The sequence below is a fragment of the Marmota flaviventris genome, chromosome 6 (assembly GCF_047511675.1).
Source record: "Marmota flaviventris isolate mMarFla1 chromosome 6, mMarFla1.hap1, whole genome shotgun sequence".
NCBI classification, from domain to species: Eukaryota; Metazoa; Chordata; class Mammalia; order Rodentia; family Sciuridae; genus Marmota; species Marmota flaviventris.
Window position 1 is genome coordinate 74,092,111 of NC_092503.1, and position 21,221 is coordinate 74,113,331.

The 21,221-nt window shown below is 35.7% G+C and overlaps 1 protein-coding gene across 2 annotated transcripts; it reads left to right on the top strand.

The window, feature by feature from the left end:
* Positions 1-3,009: 3,009 nt before the first annotated feature.
* Cga (glycoprotein hormones, alpha polypeptide) lies at positions 3,010-20,159 on the top strand. Of its 2 annotated transcripts, none has more exons than XM_027928364.2 (4): positions 3,010-3,094; positions 17,494-17,600; positions 18,639-18,823; positions 19,894-20,159. In XM_027928364.2, the coding sequence occupies exons 2-4, from the start codon at positions 17,501-17,503 to the stop codon at positions 19,969-19,971; spliced, it is 363 nt and encodes a 120-aa protein (XP_027784165.1). In that variant the 5' UTR covers positions 3,010-3,094; positions 17,494-17,500; the 3' UTR covers positions 19,972-20,159. The 2 variants fall into 2 exon arrangements, with proteins under 2 accessions (XP_027784165.1, XP_027784166.1); XM_027928365.2 differs by lacking the exon at positions 3,010-3,094 and adding an exon at positions 8,872-8,924.
* The last annotated feature ends 1,062 nt before the right edge of the window (positions 20,160-21,221 follow it).

The window sequence follows — 21,221 nt, forward strand, 5'->3', positions numbered from 1 at the left end:
CATTTCTAAATAGAAGTGTGAAGTAAAAATAAAATCCACTAATAAATCATAAGTCAATTAAAATAATTTAATAAGAGCACACAGAAATATCATTTCTACTTAATCACCCAGATAAAAAGGGGGATAAACAAAATAAAGAGCTTTTTCATAGCAAAGGAAACAATCAAGAACACAAAGAGAGAGAGCCTACAAAATGGGAGAAAATCTTTACCCCCCCCCCCCCCCACACACACACACACATCAGACAGAGCTCAGGGGATATGGAACAGGACACTGGAAAAATCTCTGAAAATATATTAAAAAAAACCTCAAAAAACTTAACACCAAAAAAATAACTCAATCAATAAATGGGTAAAGGAACAGAACAGACACTTCAGAGAAGAAATACAATTAGTCAACAAATATATGAAGAAAATGTTCAACATCACTAGCAATTAGAGAAAGCAACTTAAAACTACAGTGAGATTTCATCCCACTCCAGCCACAATGGTAATTATCAAGAATACAAGGAACAATAAATGTTGGAGAAAGTCGAGAACCATCCGTGGACTATGTGTGAACCAAATCGGCGTGGAAGCCAACTGAATAGGAAAAGCTGGTATTTAGGAAATTTCAGTGGCAAGCCCACTGGTTAAGATTGACCAAATACATGTGAATTTCTATTCAGCTCTGCCAAAAAGTTCTCACATAACACCGGAGATGGGGGTGACTTGCTGCAGCCATATAGCCACACAGTCTCTCAGGGATGGGTGTGGCCTGCCAAGATACCAATCAACCTGTTGACTGCAAGACATCATGAAGCAAGACTCCACCCCTGAAACCTTATCCCTGTTTTTGAGGTACCCCCTTAAATAAAACCAACGGAGCCATTTTCTAATTGTTCCGCTCCAGCTCCTGTGTGGGCTGGACCTATCAGGTCAAAGAAAACCTGTTCTTTGACTCTGCCTTTTATTTCTTCATTAAATTATTTCTTCACTAATTATTTCAGACTCTATTTTCTCAGGGGGCTTATCCCTTCCTGGGAAGAAGAAATTACCCCTGCAATGTCGCTGGCAGCCTCCTGATAGGTGAGGATGTGGGGAAAAAGTTACACTTACATATTGCTAGTGGGACTGCAAATTGGTGCAACCACTCTGGAAAGCAGTGTGGAGATTCCTTAGAAAACTTGGAATGGGAAAATCAATTCGCCCAGTTATCCCACTCCTCGGCTTATATCCAAATGAGTTAAAATCAGCATACTATAGTGATGCTGCCACATCAATGTTTATAGCAGCTCAATTCACAATAGCTAAACTATGGAACCAAATTAGGTGCCCTTCAACAGATAAATGGATAAAGAAAATGTGGTATATATACACAAAGGAATATTACTCAAACCATAAAGAAGAATGAACTTATAACATTTTCCAGGAAATGGATGGAACTGGAGACTATCATGCTAAGTGAAATAAGCCAATTCCCCCAAAACCAAAGGCCAAATGTTATCTCTGATATGCAGATGCTGACTCACAACAGGCAGTGGTTAGGGAGGAGTGGAGGTTCACCAGATTGGATAGGGGGATATGGGGAGAAGAGAGGGATGATGGAAATGGGAAAGACAGTAGAAGGAATCAGACATAACTTACCTATGTTCATATATAAATCCATGACCAGTGTGACTCCACATCATGCACAACCATAAGAATGGGAAGTTATACTTTATGTATGTATGATATGTCAAAATACATTTTACTATAACTAAAAAGAACAAATAAAAAATTTAAAAAGGGGAATAAAAAGGAAGGATTAAAAGAAGGCACAAATGAAGGAGAAAGGACAGAATAAAGAATAAAATTCCTGAGTGAAAGTGAGGGAGGAATGGGATCTTTCCAAAGGACTTGAAAGATTCCCTTTCCTTGAAATTATGAAGTCTCCAGATTTCCCAAATAGGTGGGCTATGTTGAAAATATCTGGCTAAACCTTTGAGATTTCAGTGATGGAAATTCATGAATAAAAGAGACATCAATCATCATCAGAAAAAGGTGGGGTGGATACCAGAAGTAGATAATGGAAATTTGAAAAGGTCTAAGGATGAAAACAAATCATTTATCCCTAAAAACAAACAGAACAATTTTGCTTTCTTTAGTCAGTTTATGTTAAACAAAGAGTTGCATTTTATATCACATGAATCTCCTAAACTTCTTCCTGGGGAGGTGCTTGGTAGTTCATATCTAGCCAGTTCCTACACAAGTAGCACTAAGCAGAGTAGATGGAGACAGGAACCTTTGAAAGGTCACAATTCGGGGATAAAGCAGCCACAACCACAGTTGCAGCCTGGGAGCTGTGCAGGTTTTAGGGACACACTGGACTTAGGGGAACCTTGTAGTTAAGTGTTCTACAGCAGCTGATCATAACACATGTGTTTTCTGTTCAGGCAGGAACTGAGCTTTACAAAAGCAAAATGAGAAAAAAAGAGGCACATATATTCAGGACCATTCAGTCCTTCTCAGAACTGCCTTCTGCCTTTATTCAATCCAGATGCACATTAATTTTAGAAAAGTCTAAATAGGTGTGTTTTATTTTTCTGTTTCCTTCTGGAATAATGTAGCAAGTCTGGAAACATTGCATATCTGTTATCTGAGATTTATAGCTCTTCTCCTGGTTTTAAGAAAACATCAGGTACTTAGCTAATTAAATGTGATAGTCTTAGAGTTTTGTTTATAGGAAAGTGTCAACTTTCAGGATGTTGTGTGCATGTCTTGATAAAATTACGTAGAAAATGACCGAACACTCTTTTTTCATAAGCTGACCTTGCGGTCACCACTGCCTGAAAATGGTTCAAAACAAAAATGATCTAAGGATTGAAACAAGATAAGATCAAATTGATGTCATAGTAATTACACCAAGTACCATTCAATCATTGGATGGAATTTACCGTAATCCCTGGGTTTAGAAGCAGGTGGGAACATGCAGTTTTTATTACTCTGCTGGTATAAAAGACAGGTGAGGACTTTATTAACTGCAGTTACAGAGAAATCACCAGACGAAATTAAAATTCCTCTTCAGATCCACCAGCAACTGCCCTGAACACATTCTGCAAAAAGTCCAGAAAAAGGTAATATGAATAAAATAATTTGGGGTATTTTAATTGAGGAGTAAAATATTTGAGAATACAGAGGACTATAAATACAGAGAATTTGAGAATAGTGTGCATAAACAGAGAAGAAGAAAATTAGGCATTTAATCATTCTTTTTTTTTTTTTTTTTTTTCTGCACTCATGATTGATTTGGGAGGAAGTCTGTGAAACTGTGGCTGGTGACCATAGACTAAGATATTATCAGAAGCCAGAAACCAAATGTCTCCTGCTGAGCTGCTATAGTGCCTGTCAGTATCCAAAATTTTCCTCAAGAGTTATTGTATGTCATTTGAAAGGCATTCTTTCCCCTAGCTTTCAGAAGCCAGACAGAGGGCAAGTAAACATTATGTAAGCTGCTGATATTGTTTTATTATCAATTTTTAAATGATGGATAACTACATCTGGCAAGTTGACCTAGTGATAAAGTAGTTAACTTGTTCAGCAGAATGACCATAGTTTCTGATTACATTTTGAATAAAGGTTCTCATGCAGACTTCGAATAGTAACATTGGAATTTCTTCAACATTGTTTCCATTTTCTTCTTTTGTAAAATGCTGCAAAAAAAAAAAAAAAAAACCCTTAGTAGTATTCTTCCAACTGTTTTTTTTTTTTTTTAATATTTTATTTACATTTTAGTTTTCGGCGGACACAACATCTTTGTTTGTATGTGGTGCTGAGGATCGAACCCGGGCCGCACACATGCCAGGCAAGCGCGCTACTGCTTGAGCCATATCCCCAGCCCCTTCCAACTGTTTTTGATGACCTTGCAATGATAAATCACTTTCCCGAGTCTAACTGGCCATTCTAATGAGTTTCTGAAAACTTTTTCCCAGCTACCTTTATAGCTGATCTTCCATAGCTGCAGATTCTGCACCCTCTGATTCAGCCAATCTCAGAGCAAAAGTGTTTTTAAAATTGCAGTTATTTGAAATATTGGTTGCCCAAGTTGCATTGTAATACTTTACTATAGTGTTTAATTCTTTAAAAAAAAAAAAAGTGTACTCACCATTTGTGAATGGTTTATGTGTTTTCACTTCAATTTTAACATTGGTTTTCTTAAGTTAATTATTTCTTTGCAGAAAAATTCATTGAAATTTTAAGTGAGTCATATTTCTCACTATTTCCTGTTGAAAAATTAGCATGTAAGAAGTATTAAAAGAGCAAATGATTATATTCAACACAGATTCTTAGTTCCATTGTATGATATTATTATTATTATTATTATTATTATTGGTACCAGGGATTGAACTCAGGGACACTCACCCACTGAGCCACATCCCCAGCCCTATTTTGTATTTTATTTAGAGACAGGTTCTCACTGAGTTGCTCAGCATCTTGCTGTTGCTGAGGCTGACTTTGAACTCTTGATCTTCCTGCCTCGGCCTCCTGATCTGCTGGGATTACAGGTTTGTGCCACCATGCCTGGCTTCATTGTAGGCTTCTTTTTAATGTAAGACTCAAATTTACATGAAAACTCAAATAGCTAGGAACAGAAATGACAAAATTAGAAGGTAATATACATTTTGTCCCAAAGTGGATCAAGATTATTTTGCTTTCACAGAAGAAAATTTACAGGATTCAATTAATATTTCCATTGAGACCAGTTGGCTCAAAGCCCCAAACTTCCATTTTTCTAGATTGTAAAGCCTAGAGTAGTTTGCCATTAATTTATGGTCTTGCCAGTTTTGTTTTGGTGTGTAACATTACAGCAGTACTATTGTAATGTTGGATGAAGTAATCCAGTGATTTTTTTTTATTCATCAGGCTCAGAGGGGATATTATAGAAATTCCCTAGCATCCTTAATACTCTGGGGCTTAAGAAGGGTTGCTTGCCTAAACTAGGGGAGTCAAGCAAAATTGGAAATCCAATTAGAAAAGACAACTGTAATGTCGTGATCCATGTGTGAATCAAAGTAACAGAGGGAGATACAAATCAGCTGTGTACTTCTAGGCTATAGGGGTGGTGCAAGTGGAAGGGTACTATCTTAGGACCACATTACTTTCTGGATGATTGAAAAACCTTTTAAATTCTCTGGCATGCAGTTTTCTATTTTATGAAATAGGTGCTGTATAATGTCTTCCTCACAAAAGTGTTAAGACAATTATACAAGTGAATGTATATCAAAGCCAAATCTTCTCCCCCTTTCCCTGCTCCCCACAAATCAGACAGTTGTCCTTATAACTATATCAGTAATTAAATGCCAAAGCCATTTCTCTTTGTCCAGATGAAATATTTTTTCAGTTTTAAAGGGCTTGGGATATGACCCAGTGGTATGCTTGCTTAGCATGTACTAATCCTTGGATTTGATCTCACTTCAAATCAAACAATCACTCAAACAAACAAACAAACAAAAAACTAAGACAAAACAACCAAGCAAAACAGATTTGAAGAAACTGAAGTCAAATGATATTTAAATTAAAAGTTACATGGTCTTATATTTAAGCTGTCACATAATAATCTTGCTCTAAAAACATACATTAGCATCTTATTTAGGGGTAATTTGTTTGAAAAAAAAATTTAAGATGCTCATTGTAAAATATAATGACTTGAAGGCAGTGTAGTGAAGTGTGGTTCAGAGCTTGGAGTTTGGAATTGTAGAGACATTTTAAAATCTTGGTTCTGCCAGTAGCTAGTTATGTAAACTTTTATAGGTTACTTTACCTCTAGAATACACTCCCTGCTCTTTTTGGGAATTGATCCAATGGTCTCATGTCTGCTAGGCAAATGCCCTATCACTGTACTACAAATATCTTTATCTGTAAAAATGAAAATGAGGGCTGGGAATGTAGCTCAGTGGTACAGCATTTACCTAGCAGGCATGAGGCCCTGGGTTTGATCCCTAGGGATAGACATACACACATAAACACACACACACACACACACACAAAAAAAAAAAACCATACAGGATCATTATGTATTTGGGGGCAAGGTTTCCAAAAGAATATCTATTACACAGTTAATGGTAGGTGTTATTTTTATTTTTCATTTTTTGTGATGCTAGGGATTGAATGCAGGGCTTTACACTATTAGGCAAGCACTCTACCACTAAGTTACACACCCAATTCCAGGTTTTATTTTTAAAATATAAGATATTATTTTACCAAAAACAGTGTTACAGATACTACATTTAATGCTAATTCCAACATTTTTTATACTTTGGAGAAATTTTTATCATAAAAATTGTTCTAAGAGCTGGGTCAAGTGCCTTGCCTACCATGTACGAGGTCATGAGTTTGACCTTAGTACTCCCAAACCTAAACTAAACGAAAAAGTTGTTGTATCTCTTGCCATGCACAAAAGTGCTGAAAACTTAGTGGATAAAACAACAATTATTGTTCTCTCTCAAAGTTCCATTGGTAGATCAGGCTCAGCTGGGCAGGTCATAACTTGGATTTCCTGTGCAGTCAGAGAGTGGCTGCACTAGAGTCATGTCACAGCTTACTGGGGACAGCTTCTTTACTCACTTGTGTGGTACCTCGTTACTTCTTGGGCTTTTTTCCTCTCTCTTTGTGGCCTTTTCTCCTCCTGAGTCTCTCCATGTGGCTTGGCCTTCTTATCCTATGGTGGTCCCTAGCTAGTAGCATTTCTTTCATATCAACTGGTTTCTAAGAGACAGGAAGCAAGAACTGCCAGGCCAGTTAAAGGAAACATCTACAATTTACCAGTGTCACTCCTGGCATATTCCACATTAATAGGGCCTGCATAGATCCAGTGGGGTACAAAAGGAGACGCAACACCTTTTGATATGGAATGGCAAGGTCACACTGCGGGGAGAGATTTTCGTGACAGTTACAAACTACTACAGAGGCAAAAATACTGGGACGATGAACAAAGGGACTTCTCTTCACAGTCCCTCTGCTCTGTTTTACCACAGAAGAAAGTCCTTATTAAGTAAGGTGTGGGATTGATTAAACAACAATCAAGTCTTATTTATCCTGTTATTGAAAAGCCTTAGGCAGATTAAATGTTTTTATGCTTTTGTGCTTTTAAATGTGAATGATAACTTAATGTGTCAAAAGATTATATTAAACCAGCTCAAATAAACATCACAAAAAATAATGCACAAAATTAAAAAGTTGTGGGCTGGAGTTGTGGCTCAGTGGCAGAGCACTTGCCTTGCACATGTGAGGCACTGGGTTCAATTCTCAGCACCATATAATAAATAAATAAACAAAATAAAGATATTAAAAATATTTTAAAAGTTAAAAAGTTGTAAGAAAGATTCTGATATTACTAAAATGTTTCATATAACTTTTTTGGATATTTTGCTTTTCTGAAAGATAAATTAATATCACACCTTGTTTTAACCCTAATAGTATTTATTACTAAAATAGTATTGATTTTAAAATAAAAAATATTTTAAATTCTTCTTTATTTTTATTTACATTTGTTTTTGAGATGGGGGGGGGGGTCTCATTATGTTGCCCACGCTGGTCTTGAACTCTGGGCTCAAGTGGTCCTTCTGCCTCAGCCTCCTAGTAAATTGGACTACAGGTGTATGCTGCCACATTTGACTGAAATTCTCCTTTGAAGCAATATTCTATGGTATAGAGTTTGTCACATCAAAATTCTTGTTGATTTTTTGCAATATATATTTAGTATGCAGAGAATTTTTGAAAATGCTGATGTGCTAGAATACCAGAAGGATAATGGAAAAAACCCAAAATTTTAATTACATAATTATGTTAGCACTGCGAAACATTTTAAAGTAGCAATTAAAATAGAATGTTAGAAGTCCTTAAATTTAGTCAAATTGGCTAAATTTTTGTAGGTCTAATTTTTGTTGAGCTTCATAAACTCTTCTATATGTTATTCTTATCTATGGTAACACCACCCGCTTTTAAAGTTATTTTCTGTCCATTTCATTTGGAAAACAAGTTGGTTTTTTTTTAAAAAAAGTTTGTGAGCAGAAAACACTGTTAAGTGGTTGGTAAACTGAAATCCTGTTCCAAACAGTGCTGCCAAGTTGTGAGACTGGCCTTATTTTTCTTTGGTACTGGGGCATTTTGGGGATATCTTTACCTCCTGGAGAAGTTGCTTGAGTATATGGTGAGTATATGAAGCTCCCGTATGAATGTCAAAACAATAGACATACATTTACTGCTGTCGTGTTTCTTTTTTCCATCAAACACATTCTCATGGTTTTTTTATCTGTCCATTTTCTTGTTCCCAGCCTACCAAAGTCTCAATGTCGGCAAATAACTTCATTATAGCAATTATCACTTCAGTTCATAGTTATTTGCCTTTGTATTGAGTCCTTCATTGTGCTGTGAGTTCCTCAGATGGCAAGAAACTTATTCATATTTGTATTGTCCATGCTTGTGTCACTCCCTGGCATGTAGCAGGTTCTTATTCACAGTTTTTACATCTTCTAAGCATTCAGTTGGACCTGTAAATTTGGTGCTTTATAGCATTCAAACTCCTGTCAAAGTATCTAAAACTTCTCTTTTTAAAAGAGAGACATTATCCACATCAAAGATTGGATGAGGTGGATTGTGGGGGATATTAACCAGTCTGTCTTCTTCCACCCAATTTCCCAGCCATTCTTGTTCACCTCATTTGGAAAAAAAACTTTCAGTGAATGTGTTAATAAGTCTCAAGGTCACTAATGCCCAAAAGCAACACGTGAACATCTGCAGAAGAAAAGGGAACCTGGAGGATTGTTGAGGTTGGGGGTGTGGAGCACTGGATCATGAAAGACATTCAATGCTGACTTGAGAGTTCAGAATGTAACTGTAAGGGAAAGAACTACTTCCTGGGCCTAGGGCACACGAAGAAAGAAAACTGGTAGTCAGACCCACTTCAAGGTGAGTTTCCTGACTGATAACTCAGGGTCTTTATAGTTATCCACATGCTGTCAGAGGTGGTTGTTTGGCCAGAGGTAGAGGTTAGAACCTACAGAAGTTCAGAGGCTTGGTCTGTGGAAGTTGGTGGGATGGAATCTAAACAATTCCTTAACTTTTCACCTTCAAAGCTTTCATTAAGCTGAACAGTTTCTCTCTTCTTTAGACCATGCAAAATGCTGGCATTTACAGGCCTAAACTTTGTTTGATAAACAATTACTGAATACCTTTCTCATGGCAGGCTATGAGCTGGGACTCAAGGTTTTTCCTTCAAGGGTCTCCCTCTCATTAGTGATCAATCACCAAAGGCAGCTTACTTTCCTCTCCTTAATTTGCTAGATCAGACAAAGTTAATGAGGTGAAGCCATAGGTCAACCCTATAGAAGTCAGTTAGATTTAATCTGTTGGGTTAACATAGGACTACACCTTTAATCCTAGCCAGTCATCTCAAAAATGTGCTATGAGTCACTTGGGTTTCCTGGTGTTCAGAGCAGAGATGAATCACCCCAGCTATCATCACCATTAGAAAACCCACAAACTTCACCACTCTCTGACAGTGAGGAGCAATGGCAACATATTTGCAAGTGAAGGGCAGGCTGCCACATTGTTTGAAGCACTTGTAACCTTCTTGGAATAATATGGGCTGGGGATGTATAACTCAATGAATGCTTACCTAGTAGTTGTGAGGGGTTCCATCCCTATTACCATGAACCAACCACCACACCAAACTACATATATGCACATACACGTACATATATACGCATACACACATGCATATGTTTATATACATATAGATGTGTATATGTGTGTGTATGGTACATTGGTATAATGTTTATTTCATAAAGCACTTAATACATTAATTATATATCACAATAAATAATATGTAAACATACTAACTAATAATGGTTTATGATAATTACATTCTTTTATATTTTCAACAATGCTATCTTTTGCTCATTGCCACTTTATTCCAAGAACATAAAGTAGTATGCATAATTTGCTAGAAACTGAGACATCCAATTTAAATCCCGATTATATTAATGGTTCATTTTGAATTAATATTACTTCTATATCTTATCATAAAATGATAAAATAAAAATTTTATGCCTATGGCATAAAATTCATGTTAGCCAGCTACCAACTACATAAGCCAGAGCATACCATTACTAATGAATTTATGTGAAAATATTTTATTTAATTGAACATTTATTTTAAGTTGTCATTCAAGGGTTATCTTGTTCCTTATAGTGAATTACAACTCTGTGTTAGCAATTTATGATTGACATTGCTATTACCATTCAAAAACTCCAAGTGAACATAATTGTATTGAGCATCTATTTTGTGCCTTATGCTAGTGTGGAGGTGGATTAAAGGTCATAGCATTTATCTTTAAGAAACTTTCATGTGGATGGAGAGATAACAGGTACATAACTGGCTGGACCATGAGACATCATTTAAGAACTATAAGCAAAGTGATATGTGAATGCAGTAGAGACAGTTATTTATTCTGGCTTTAAGCTTGGGTGAAATCTTCACAGTGAAGTTGGCAATTGGGCAGCTCCTTAAAGAACTCTGGGGATAGACTGACAAGGGAGAGAAAGGTCTTCCAGTACAAGTTGAGAACACACATTTTTTTGGATTCTCATTATTTTGATGAGATATGTGGCAGGAGGTAAGGACATGTTGAGTGGACATTGAAGACAGGGTCCATGATGTTTTGTAAGGTACTCTCTTGGAATATCACAAGAGGCTAAGATTAGTAAATCTGATTTTACATTGTGCATATTTTTGAAAAATATCATAAATTCCAGCTGAGTATAATTATTTTTCCTGCTTCATTCTTAATTTTTTATTCCAAATTCTAAAACAGAAATACCTGAAGGTGATAGGGATGATAAAAATTATTAAGATATTTTCAGGGCTGAAGGTGTGACCCAGTGGTAGGAAGTTTCCCTAGCATCTACCAGCTTGTAAATTTAATCCCCAACATGGCTAAATAAATAAACAAAACTTTCCAAAACACCTAGAATTTGAGGATTAATCTCTTTCTGCTAGGTTAAATCATCTTTTTAAAAAATAAAGACAAAAAAGATAGCAGTTTCTGCTATTGTAAGCCATAGCAACAGTAACTTTGATTCCATTTTTTTCAATCTCCTTTTTACTTTATTATAAAGCAAACTCTAAAATGTTCCTTGGGGCTGAGATGTAGCTCGGTGGTAAAGCACTTGCCTAGCATGCTGCAAGGCTCTGAGTTTGATCTATAGTACTGAAAAAAAAAAAAAAAAGTGCATTGGCTTCAAGTTTTTACATTCTGCAATCTTGTTATAAATGTTTCTCTCTGAATTAATTTTGATATATTTGTTCATTGCATAATGGCTGAATTTTCATAATATATGAGATGCAATATCAAAGCATGAAAATGATACTAGTTTAAAAAGGAAATCAGTTTTAATTCCATGATTTTTTCCTATGGCTTTTATATTCCTTAGGGCAATAATTCTCAGACTTTTGAGTCCAAAAGACCTTGGTTTATGAGGTAGTATCTACTAGTATTGAATAGTTTTGGAACTATGGTAGAAAAAGTTTCAGAATATTTATTTATTTAAAAAACAAGAAACTCATTGTACGTTAACACAAATAACATATGTGTATTTAAAAATGATGATTTCCAAAACAAAAAGCATTGGTAATAGTGCAAAATTTTTTTAATGTCTGGCCCAGAAAGAGAACTTGTGTGCTTCTTTATTCAATCTGATAGAACATCACATGCCATACCGCATCTAGAAAATTTCTCTGAACACTCAAGGGGATGAAAAGCAAAATATCAAGCAACATTTTAGCATTATTATGAAGTCATTTTGACCTCAGAACCATTGAAAGAATTTGGGGGTCTAAAGATCACACTGACTTAACACAGGGTTTATTCAATGTTAGAGATATATAATATATGTGTATATATAAATAAAACTTTAGTTATATATAAGTAACTTAGGGTTATATATCTCAGGTGGAAATACTGACATATATATGTTTTCACTTCCATAATTACAAGTTTGTATTTCTATATTATAAACTGTTCTGCTGCCTGACAAATTATTATTATTATTACTACTATTTTAGTACTGGTGATTAAACCAGGGGAACTTTACCTCAGAGCTACTTTCCTAATCCTTTTATTTTTTTGTTTTGATACAGGGTTTCATTAAGTTGTGATTGTTCTGCCTTGTACTGCCTCAGTCTCCCAAGTGGCTGGGATTGTGGGCAACAAATTATACTTAAAAATTAGTTTTAGGGGTTAATATAAATATCTATCAAAAACATGGTCATATTACATCAGTCTATGTGAAAAATCACTAGAAGTTTTTGACACACACACACACACACGCATACACACACACACACACATTTTTTGTTTGTTTTGTTTTGTGTTACTGAGGAATGGACCCAGGGCCTCATGTATGTTGGGCAAGTACGCTACCATTGAGCTATCTCTCCAGCCCTTATTAGAAAATATTTTATTATTTTTCCACTGATTAACTTGTTAAATTTATTCTTCATTGTTTCTTTTTAGTTATACATAACAATAGGATTCATTTTGACATAATTACAAAAGCATGGAATAAAATTTTTTAAATTCAGTCCTCAATATTTCCCTTTTCTCCCTTCTCCCTCCCTGTTTCCTTCCTTCTGCTCTACTGATCTTTCTGCTATTTACTTATAGTTTTTTTTTCATTAGTGTCTTGTGTATGTACATGATGGTGAGATTCACCATGTTATATTCATATATGTTTATAGGATTGCCCAGGCTGGCCTTGAACTTGTGATCTCATTTCAGCCTCCTGAGTAGTTGGGATGACAGATGTATGCCACTGTGCCTGACATCTTATGTGATCTCAAATGCATTAAAACATAAAAAAGCTTTTAAATTTGAATAATTATAGATTTAAAGGAAATTGCAAAAAAAAATTTAAAAATATATAGGGAGGTCCATACACCCTGCAGCCAATTTCTACCAATAATAATTATTTTATGTAATTATAGTACAATGTGAATCCGGAAAATTGACAGTGCTACAAACCATAGAGCTTATTCAGGTTTTCCTAGTATCAGGCACTCATGTGTGTGTTTGTGTGTGTGTGTGTGTGTGTGTGTGTGTGTATAGTTCTATGCAATTTTGTCCCTTGTATAGACTAGTGTGATTGATGTTACAATAAAGATGCACATTGTTCCATCACCACAAGACTCCCTCAACTTCTTTCCTACATTAACTTCTTCAAACTGCTAATCTATTTTTCAACAGCATTATATAAATGGAACTCTATAGCATGCAACCTCCACTCAGCATACTTCCCTTGAGGTCCATGCAAGCTGCGGTGTGTATCTTTTATGTTGCTGTCTATTATTCCATGGTATGGATGTGCCATTGTTTGTATAACCATTCATCTCTTAAAGGGCATTTATGTGTTGTGTTCAGTTTTAGGCTATTAGAAATAGTTTTTATGAACATCTATACACAAGTTTTGTAGGAACACATTTTTCGTTTCTCTGAGATAAATGCCAAAAGAGTGTAGCTGTTGAGTCATAAGGCAAGTATCTGTTTGGTTTTATGAGAAACTGTCAAACTGTTTTCTAGAGTAGTTGTAACGTTTCACATTCCTATCAGCAATGTCTGAGTTATCCTATTTCTCTGTATCCATGCCAGCATTTGGTGTTATATTTTTAATTTTAGCCACTCTGATAATTACAGTTTTAATTTGCATTTCCTTATTGGATGAAAATGCTGAACGTGTATGCTTAGTTTTTCATCTATAAATCCTCTTTATTGCGTTCTTCTTTTTTTTTTTTTTTTGAATTGAGGATTGAACACAGAGGCACTTAACCACTGAGCCACATAACTCACCCCTTTTTAATATTTTATTTAGAGACAAGATCTCACTGAGTTGGTTAGGGCCTCTATAAATTGCTGAAGCTGGCTTTGAACTCACAATCCTCCTGCCTCAGCCTACTGAGCTGGTGGGATTATGGGCATACACCATTGTGCCCAGCACAATATTCATTTTTTAACTGGATATTTTTTTTTCTACTAAGTTTCAGGAGTTCTTTATATGATTTAGATTCTACTCCTTTGTTGGATATGTGGCTTAGAAATGTTTACTCCAAGACTGTGACTTGTATTTTCTTCCTTTTAAAAGAGGATTAACTCCTAATTTGGATGAAGTACAATTTGTCATTTTTCCCTTCTATGGGTCATATTTTGCTGCCAAATCTAAAAACTCTCTCTTCACTCAGCCCTAGGTCCTGATCCATTTTGCTCTAGTTTTTATATATAGTGTGAGGTTTAGCTTAAGTTTTCTTTATCTTCTTCTTTTTCCTTTTGTGTATACATAGCAGCTCTAGCAGCAGTTGTTGAAAAGGTTGAAATACTTAGTTGTTTGTTGTTTTTGTCAAAAACCAGCTGGGGGGCTGGGTTGTAGCTCAGTGATAGATCCTCAGCAGCACATAAAAATAAACAAATAAAAATAAAAATATTGTGTCCATCTACAACTATATATATATATATATATATATATATATATATCCATCCAGCTGGACATATGTATATTTACGTAGGTCTCTTTCTGAGTTCTCTTCTTTGCCCTATTGGTCTATGTATCTATCCCTTTGCCAAAATCATTCTGCTTTGATTACTTTAGCTATATAATGTGTCCAATTTATTTATTTATCTATTTATTTGTGCAGTGCTGGGGATCAAATCCAGGGCCTCACACTTGCTAGGCAAACAAGCACTCTTATCACTCAGCTATACTTGCATTCCTGAGAAGTCTTTACACTGAAAACAGTGATTGTTTTTACTTTTAAAAATAGTTTTAGCTATTCTATATCCCTTGCCTTTCAATATTATTATCAAGTAATAATAATAATCTTAGTTATATCTATGAAAACTATTCTGGGAACTTTTTCCTTTCAGTTCTAGGATTAAACCCAGAGCCTCATGCATACTGGACCAAGTGTTCTACCACTGAGCCACATTCCCAGATCCAATGTTGGGATTTTGATAGCATTTCATTTAAAGGCACAGGTTAATTTGGTGAGAATTGGCATCTCAACTATGTTGACTTTTTCAATCCATGAAAATGATGTTTTCCCATTAGGTCTTTTGATTTATTTCATCAGAATTTTGTAATTTTCAGCATACAAGTCCTGATGTATTTTGTTTGATGTATTGGTAAGTTGTAAATGGTATGGTATTTTAAATTTATTTCCACAATTTTTTTGTGTATAGAAATGCAGTGGAGTTTTATATATTGATCTGTGTCATATGATGTTGAACTCACTAACTAGTTCCAGGAAGTTTTTTCATAGGTTCCTTGGAGTTTCATTTTTTTAAAACATGGATAAGCATGTCATTTATGAGTATGGATAATTTTATTTCTTATCTGTATGCTTTTAATTTAATTTTCTTGCCCAATTTTACTGCCTAGAATTTTCAATACCATGTTGAATAAGAAGTGAGAGTGGATATCTTGCCATGTTCACAATCTTAGGGGGAAAGCAGTTTTTTCCCCCAACATTAAGTATGATGTTAGCTATAGATTTTTTGTAAATGTTAGTCATCAAGTTGAGAAAAATCCTTTAATTCTGATTTTCTGGAATTTTTTTTTTTTTGGATGCTGCTGATTGAACCCAGAGCCATGCATGCACTTTACCACTGAGCTATACCCCTGGCCTCTACTGAAATTTTTTTCCATGAGAGTATTAGAAATAGTCAAATGTTTTAACTGGGTCAGTTGAAATAATCATAATTTTTTTTTCTTTATCCTGTTGATATGGTGGATTATACTTTCAAATACCGAATCAGCCTTGCATGCTTTGACTATTCCCAGTTGGTCATGTTGGTCTAATTCCTTTCATACATAGCTGGATTCAGTTCACTAATATTTTGTTTGGGATTTTTGCATTTCATTTCATGAGAGATACTGTTTATAGTTTTCTTTCTTTATACTGTCTTTGGTTTTGGTGTCAGGTTAATCCTTGCCTCATTAAATGAGTTGGGAACTGTTCTTTCCTCTTCTATTTTCTACTGTAATTGGTGTTGTTTTTGCCTTTAAATGTTCTGAATTGTTTTTTTTTAGTTAGTAAATGACTCTGCCTCTTATCTCTCATGGTTTGGACATGAATAATCCATAACACTTTCACTTAAACACACGGATAAAAAAAATCACCCCTTTGCTCTCACATGAGATGTTCCCTAGACATTTTGGGATAAAATCCAATTTTCTGTCTCCTTATTTTCAGGGGAAGTGAGGTCAATGCCTGGATATGGTCAATACCTTAGCTGACTTGGATAGCCTGCTTCATGCACTCAGAATCCTTGGGTAAAACTGGTCGACAGGTGTAAGGCAAGGAGTGCTATTTTTTTTCCCCCAGTACTGGGAATTTAACCCAGAAGGCTTCTACTTCTGAGCTAAGTCTCTAGACCCTTTTCCTTTTTTATTTTATTTTGAGGCAAGGTCTTTTTAAATTGTCCAGGCTGACTTTGAATTTTCTAACCTCTTGCTTCAGCCTCCCAAGTTGCTGGATTATAGGCGTGCACCACTGCACCCAGCTCTAAATAGAAAACTTTGATTAACACTCTCTATTGTCTGCCCTTGCCATACAGCTAGGTTGGTATCTAGTCATTGATGAGACTTACAGATCACCTGCCATCAGTGAATAAAACGCAGGAGGGACTAACATTCCCCCCACCCCCAATTCTCCACCTTGGGGATATAGAAATGGGAAGGATAGGTTCAAATGCTTGAATATTTTATATATCATATGCAAGTTTATATAGATGTATATATTGTCTTAGATATCATCTAGTTTAAGTTCTGTTTTGCAAATGAGGACACTGAGGCTTCTTAAAGAGATGGCATATTTAATTTTATTTAAAAATATTTTTAGTTGTAGATGAACACAATACTTTTATTCTTCTTATTTTTTTGTGGTGCTGAGGATCAAACTCAGTGCCTCACACTCTACCACTTCGTGCTCTACCACTGATCCACAATCCCAGCCCAAGGGATGGCATATTTTAAAAGAGAATTTATTGTTGTTGTTATTATTAAGCCCCATTTACTTGTTTATGTGAGAAATGGAAAGATTCAGTTTCCTATCTCTTTCCTAAAGAAGACTTGCAAGCTGGGGCTGTAGCTCAGTGGCAGAGTGCTTGCCTAGCATGTGTGAGGCACTGGGTTTGATCTTCAGCACCACATTAAAAAAATAAATAAATAAAATAAAGGTATGCTGTCTATCTACAACTATTAAAAATAAAAAAAGGAACATTTGCTTTTTTTGTTGTTTATGAGGCTTTAGAGTATGTTGGAAGCTGAAAGCAACATCCTTCGGTGACTATATAAATAATAAGGTTAAAACTGATGATTGTTGTTGCAGCTGGTAAGCCAAGATGAGATGATGATGATGATGATGATGATGATGATATGACGATGATGGTGATAATGAAGATGATGATTTTGTCATGTCTTTATTTCAGAAGAGCCATGGATTATTACAGAAAATATGCAGCTGTCATTCTGGCCACATTGTCTGTGTTTCTGCATATTCTCCATTCCTTTCCTGATGGAGAGTTTGCAATGCAGGGTACGTGACCAAACTTGTGTTTGAAGTAATAAGGACAACGTGCATTTCTAGATGTACATCAATAACTCCATTAATCACATTTCTACCTCCTTTTCAAATGTGATAAATCTTCACTGCTGGATACATATCAAGGCACTTGTAGACAGTGAACATAAAATCAAATTAGGTTCAGAAAATGTACAGTGAAAATGATATCTTACACATCCACTTAAATAGCAGCCTGTACATTTTCATTTGAAATAGATTTCTTATTATTCTTTATCTGGGTTTTACAAGAAGAAAATGCTCTCAGTTAGCTCACTCGCCCACCCTTCCCTTTCTCCCAGAAGATTTGAGGAGAAGATTTTAACGTTGCCTCTGTGGATGAATTTTCACATCAGTTAACAAAACCATTTTATGCAGTAAATTTGGCTGTATTGTTTGAGAATCTCATATAGTGGCTGATATAATTCCATCAGCTTTGAAATTGTAAGCTACTGCAGGTTATGTTTTTTCTCTAGATGAATGGTAATATTTTAATCCTTGGTCCCAAGTGCAGATGCTTGTTGTAATATCAGGCTCTCTATCTACACTCACCAAGCTGTCTTAATTCTGACATATTTTTCTCTGTCAGTATTTGGAGTTTCTACAGGGAAAAAAAACAATAGCAGATTCTAAAGGGGAAAATATTTTGCCTCTGGGCAAAACTCTCCTTTCGGATAAACATAGCATTTTCATCTGTCAAGTTTTATGCTCGCTCTAAGCATACTATTAGCTTTAGGATAAAGATTCCATGCTTGAAGAGAGAGAAACCACTACAACTAAAATTTCCCATGCAGCTCTGCAAAAATTGTTTTCCTGGGAAGATAACTCTAATCAGTATAAATATATATTATATATGAAAACCAGCATACAGCCAAAAGTATTTACTTAATTATCTATTCTTCTCCATGGAAAAAAAGAATATTTGCTATCCCATAATAAGGAAAAATTCATAGTTTCTCTTCAAATACTTTTTGGATTATTTGACTTCTTGTTTTGTTTTGTTTTGTCTGATAGGTTGCCCAGAATGTAAGCTAAAAGAAAACAAATATTTCTCCAAGCTGGGTGCTCCCATTTATCAGTGCATGGGCTGCTGCTTCTCTCGGGCATACCCCACTCCAGCAAGATCCAAGAAAACGATGCTGGTACCAAAGAATATCACCTCGGAGGCCACATGTTGTGTGGCCAAAGCATTTACCAAGGTAAGAACTTCAAGGGCATTAGAAAAGTTTTAATAGCCTACCAGAGTCATACTATAGAGCATATCCATGGCATTTAATGCTGAAGGTATCTAATGACCTATCTTTTCTTGGTCATTTGTAGTCAGGGGTTGCATTTGTACCCTTTACTTAAAAGTCAGCTAATTTAAGAAGGTTGGTTTCATAAAAGTAGAGAGTAGAATAGTAGCCTCCAAAGGCTAAGAAAGGTGTGAGGAGGTTGGATATTAGGTAATAAAATATAGTGACACAGGAAGAGTAAATCCTTTCATTCTACAGCACAGTAGGATGACCATAGTTCACAACAATTTGTTATATTTTTATAGAGAACTAGAAGAAAAGATTTAAAGTTTTTCTACACCAAAAAAACGACAAGTGTTTAAAAAGATGAAAATGCTGTTACCTGGACATGATCATTACACATTGTACATATGTCAAGTTATCATATTGTAACCCATCAATACCTGCAATATTTATTATGCTAAGAAAAAAGTTAAAAGTTAAAAAAAAATATTCAGTGGGCTGGGATGTAGTACATTGGGAGACTGCTTGCCTAGCATGCATGAGGCCCTGGGTTTAATCCTTGCTACTGAAAAATAAATAAGTAAATAAAAATAAATTGGTGGGCTTTTCTTGGGGGGGTGGTGGGACAGGGGTTAGGGAGGTAGCTCAGTGTCACAGTGCTTGTCTAGCATGCACAAGGCGCAAAGTTGGATCCCCAACATTGGAAGGAAGAAAAGAAAGGAAAAAAAGTAGAGGGAGGGAGAAAGGAGGAAGGAAGGAATGAAGGAATAAAGAAAGACATCATTTGCCTTGTGGATATGGGCTGGATTTATTCAGAATGAGAACAGGGTGTGGATGACAGGGAACAGGTTGGGAGAAATTGTAGCCTACTTACATGATGTGAACTCGACCTTTTAGAATGAAAATATATCCTGAAATGGAGAATATGCAAACATTATCTATTTACTTCAGTTGGCTACAATTTAACATTTTCCAATTTTGCCTATTTATCCTGGTTTATTGTCTGTCTCTCCTCTTTGCTTTCCCTTCAGGCCACGGTAATGGGACATGCCAGAGTGGAGAACCATACTGAGTGTCACTGCAGCACTTGTTATTATCACAAATCTTAAACATATTTTAAAGTGCCGTGCAGATGACTGATGATTTGGTGAAAAGGAAAATTAAGTTGTTCAGCATTTTAACCTGCAAGATAAAGCCCTCCTTTCCCTTATATTCCAGCCCATTCTGACGTGCTTCAAGGACACACTGCCGCTTCATTGCTTGTCTCCTTATCCGGTGATGTAATCAGCAGCCTAGCTCTTTCAATTGGAATGAATTATAGCATTTAGCATGACCATAAAAAGCTGCTTCCATTGGAAATAAAGCTTTTTAAATCATCATTCATTGAATTATCATTTTTTTTCATAAAAGTAAAGCCAATTGCTTTTGAAATGATTTGTGGAAAGGAGTGAGCCAATGGGTGATTTAGAACCTGGCCTATTTAGTGAGTTGACATTGGAGATTCTTGCTCCCACCAAGCCTTCTAGAAGCTGTTGTGAGTCCTTTCAACCAGTGCGCCAATTATGACAGTCCACTGAGGTCAGAGGAGAAAATATGAGATCTTCTATATCTATTCACTTCTAAATCATCCTTTAAATTTCCATTTTGATGGATTTTATGAAAACATAAAAATCCATTACTAGGGTAATACATGTATACAATTTATAAACAAATAATCATGCATATATTGAGGTTACTGGATCAGAACCTTTTTACTGGTAGAAGTATGGAATTAAAACATACACAGCTGAGGTAGAGCTCAGTGGTAAGAACACTTGCCTGGTACATGTGAGGCCCTGAGTTTGGTCTTCAACACCAGAAGAAAAAACAAGTAAATAAAAGAGACCATTGCTCTAGAATTTAGGAAGGACAATCCCAGTCTGAAGTTTCTATCTACTTGGTTTATGAGGACAATCCCAGTCTGAAGTTTCTATCTACTTGGTTTATGTCCAGACCAAAAAAAAAAAAAAAAAAAAAAAGTGCATCCTGTTAGTTTCAGCATCCAGGCTATAACTAAATGGCGGTCCTAGAAAGTTCTCATTGCTCTCCACTAAAACAGCATTACTTTGAAATTTCAGAGGCATCAGATCTTATATTCCATGATCAGGGCTGGGTGAGAATGAATAAGTGAGGAGCAAGACATCCTTTGAGCACTCCCAGTGGGCTAGGTAGAACACCAGTACCTTCACTTAGTTCTAGCAAAATGCTTCAGAGTAGTACCACACTTCAAAGTCATGTTTTTAAATTTTTTTTTAGCTGTAGATAGACACAATATCTTTATTTTATTTATTTTTATGTGGTGCTGAAAATGGAACCCAGT

Coding starts and splice junctions, on each gene's coding strand:
- Cga (XM_027928364.2), top strand. CDS start 17,501: ATGGATTATTACAGAAAATATGCAGCTGTCATTCTGGCCACATTGTCT. Junction 17,601..18,638: donor TGGAGAGTTTGCAATGCAGG/GTACGTGACCAA, acceptor TTTGTCTGATAG/GTTGCCCAGAATGTAAGCTA. Junction 18,824..19,893: donor TGGCCAAAGCATTTACCAAG/GTAAGAACTTCA, acceptor CTTTCCCTTCAG/GCCACGGTAATGGGACATGC.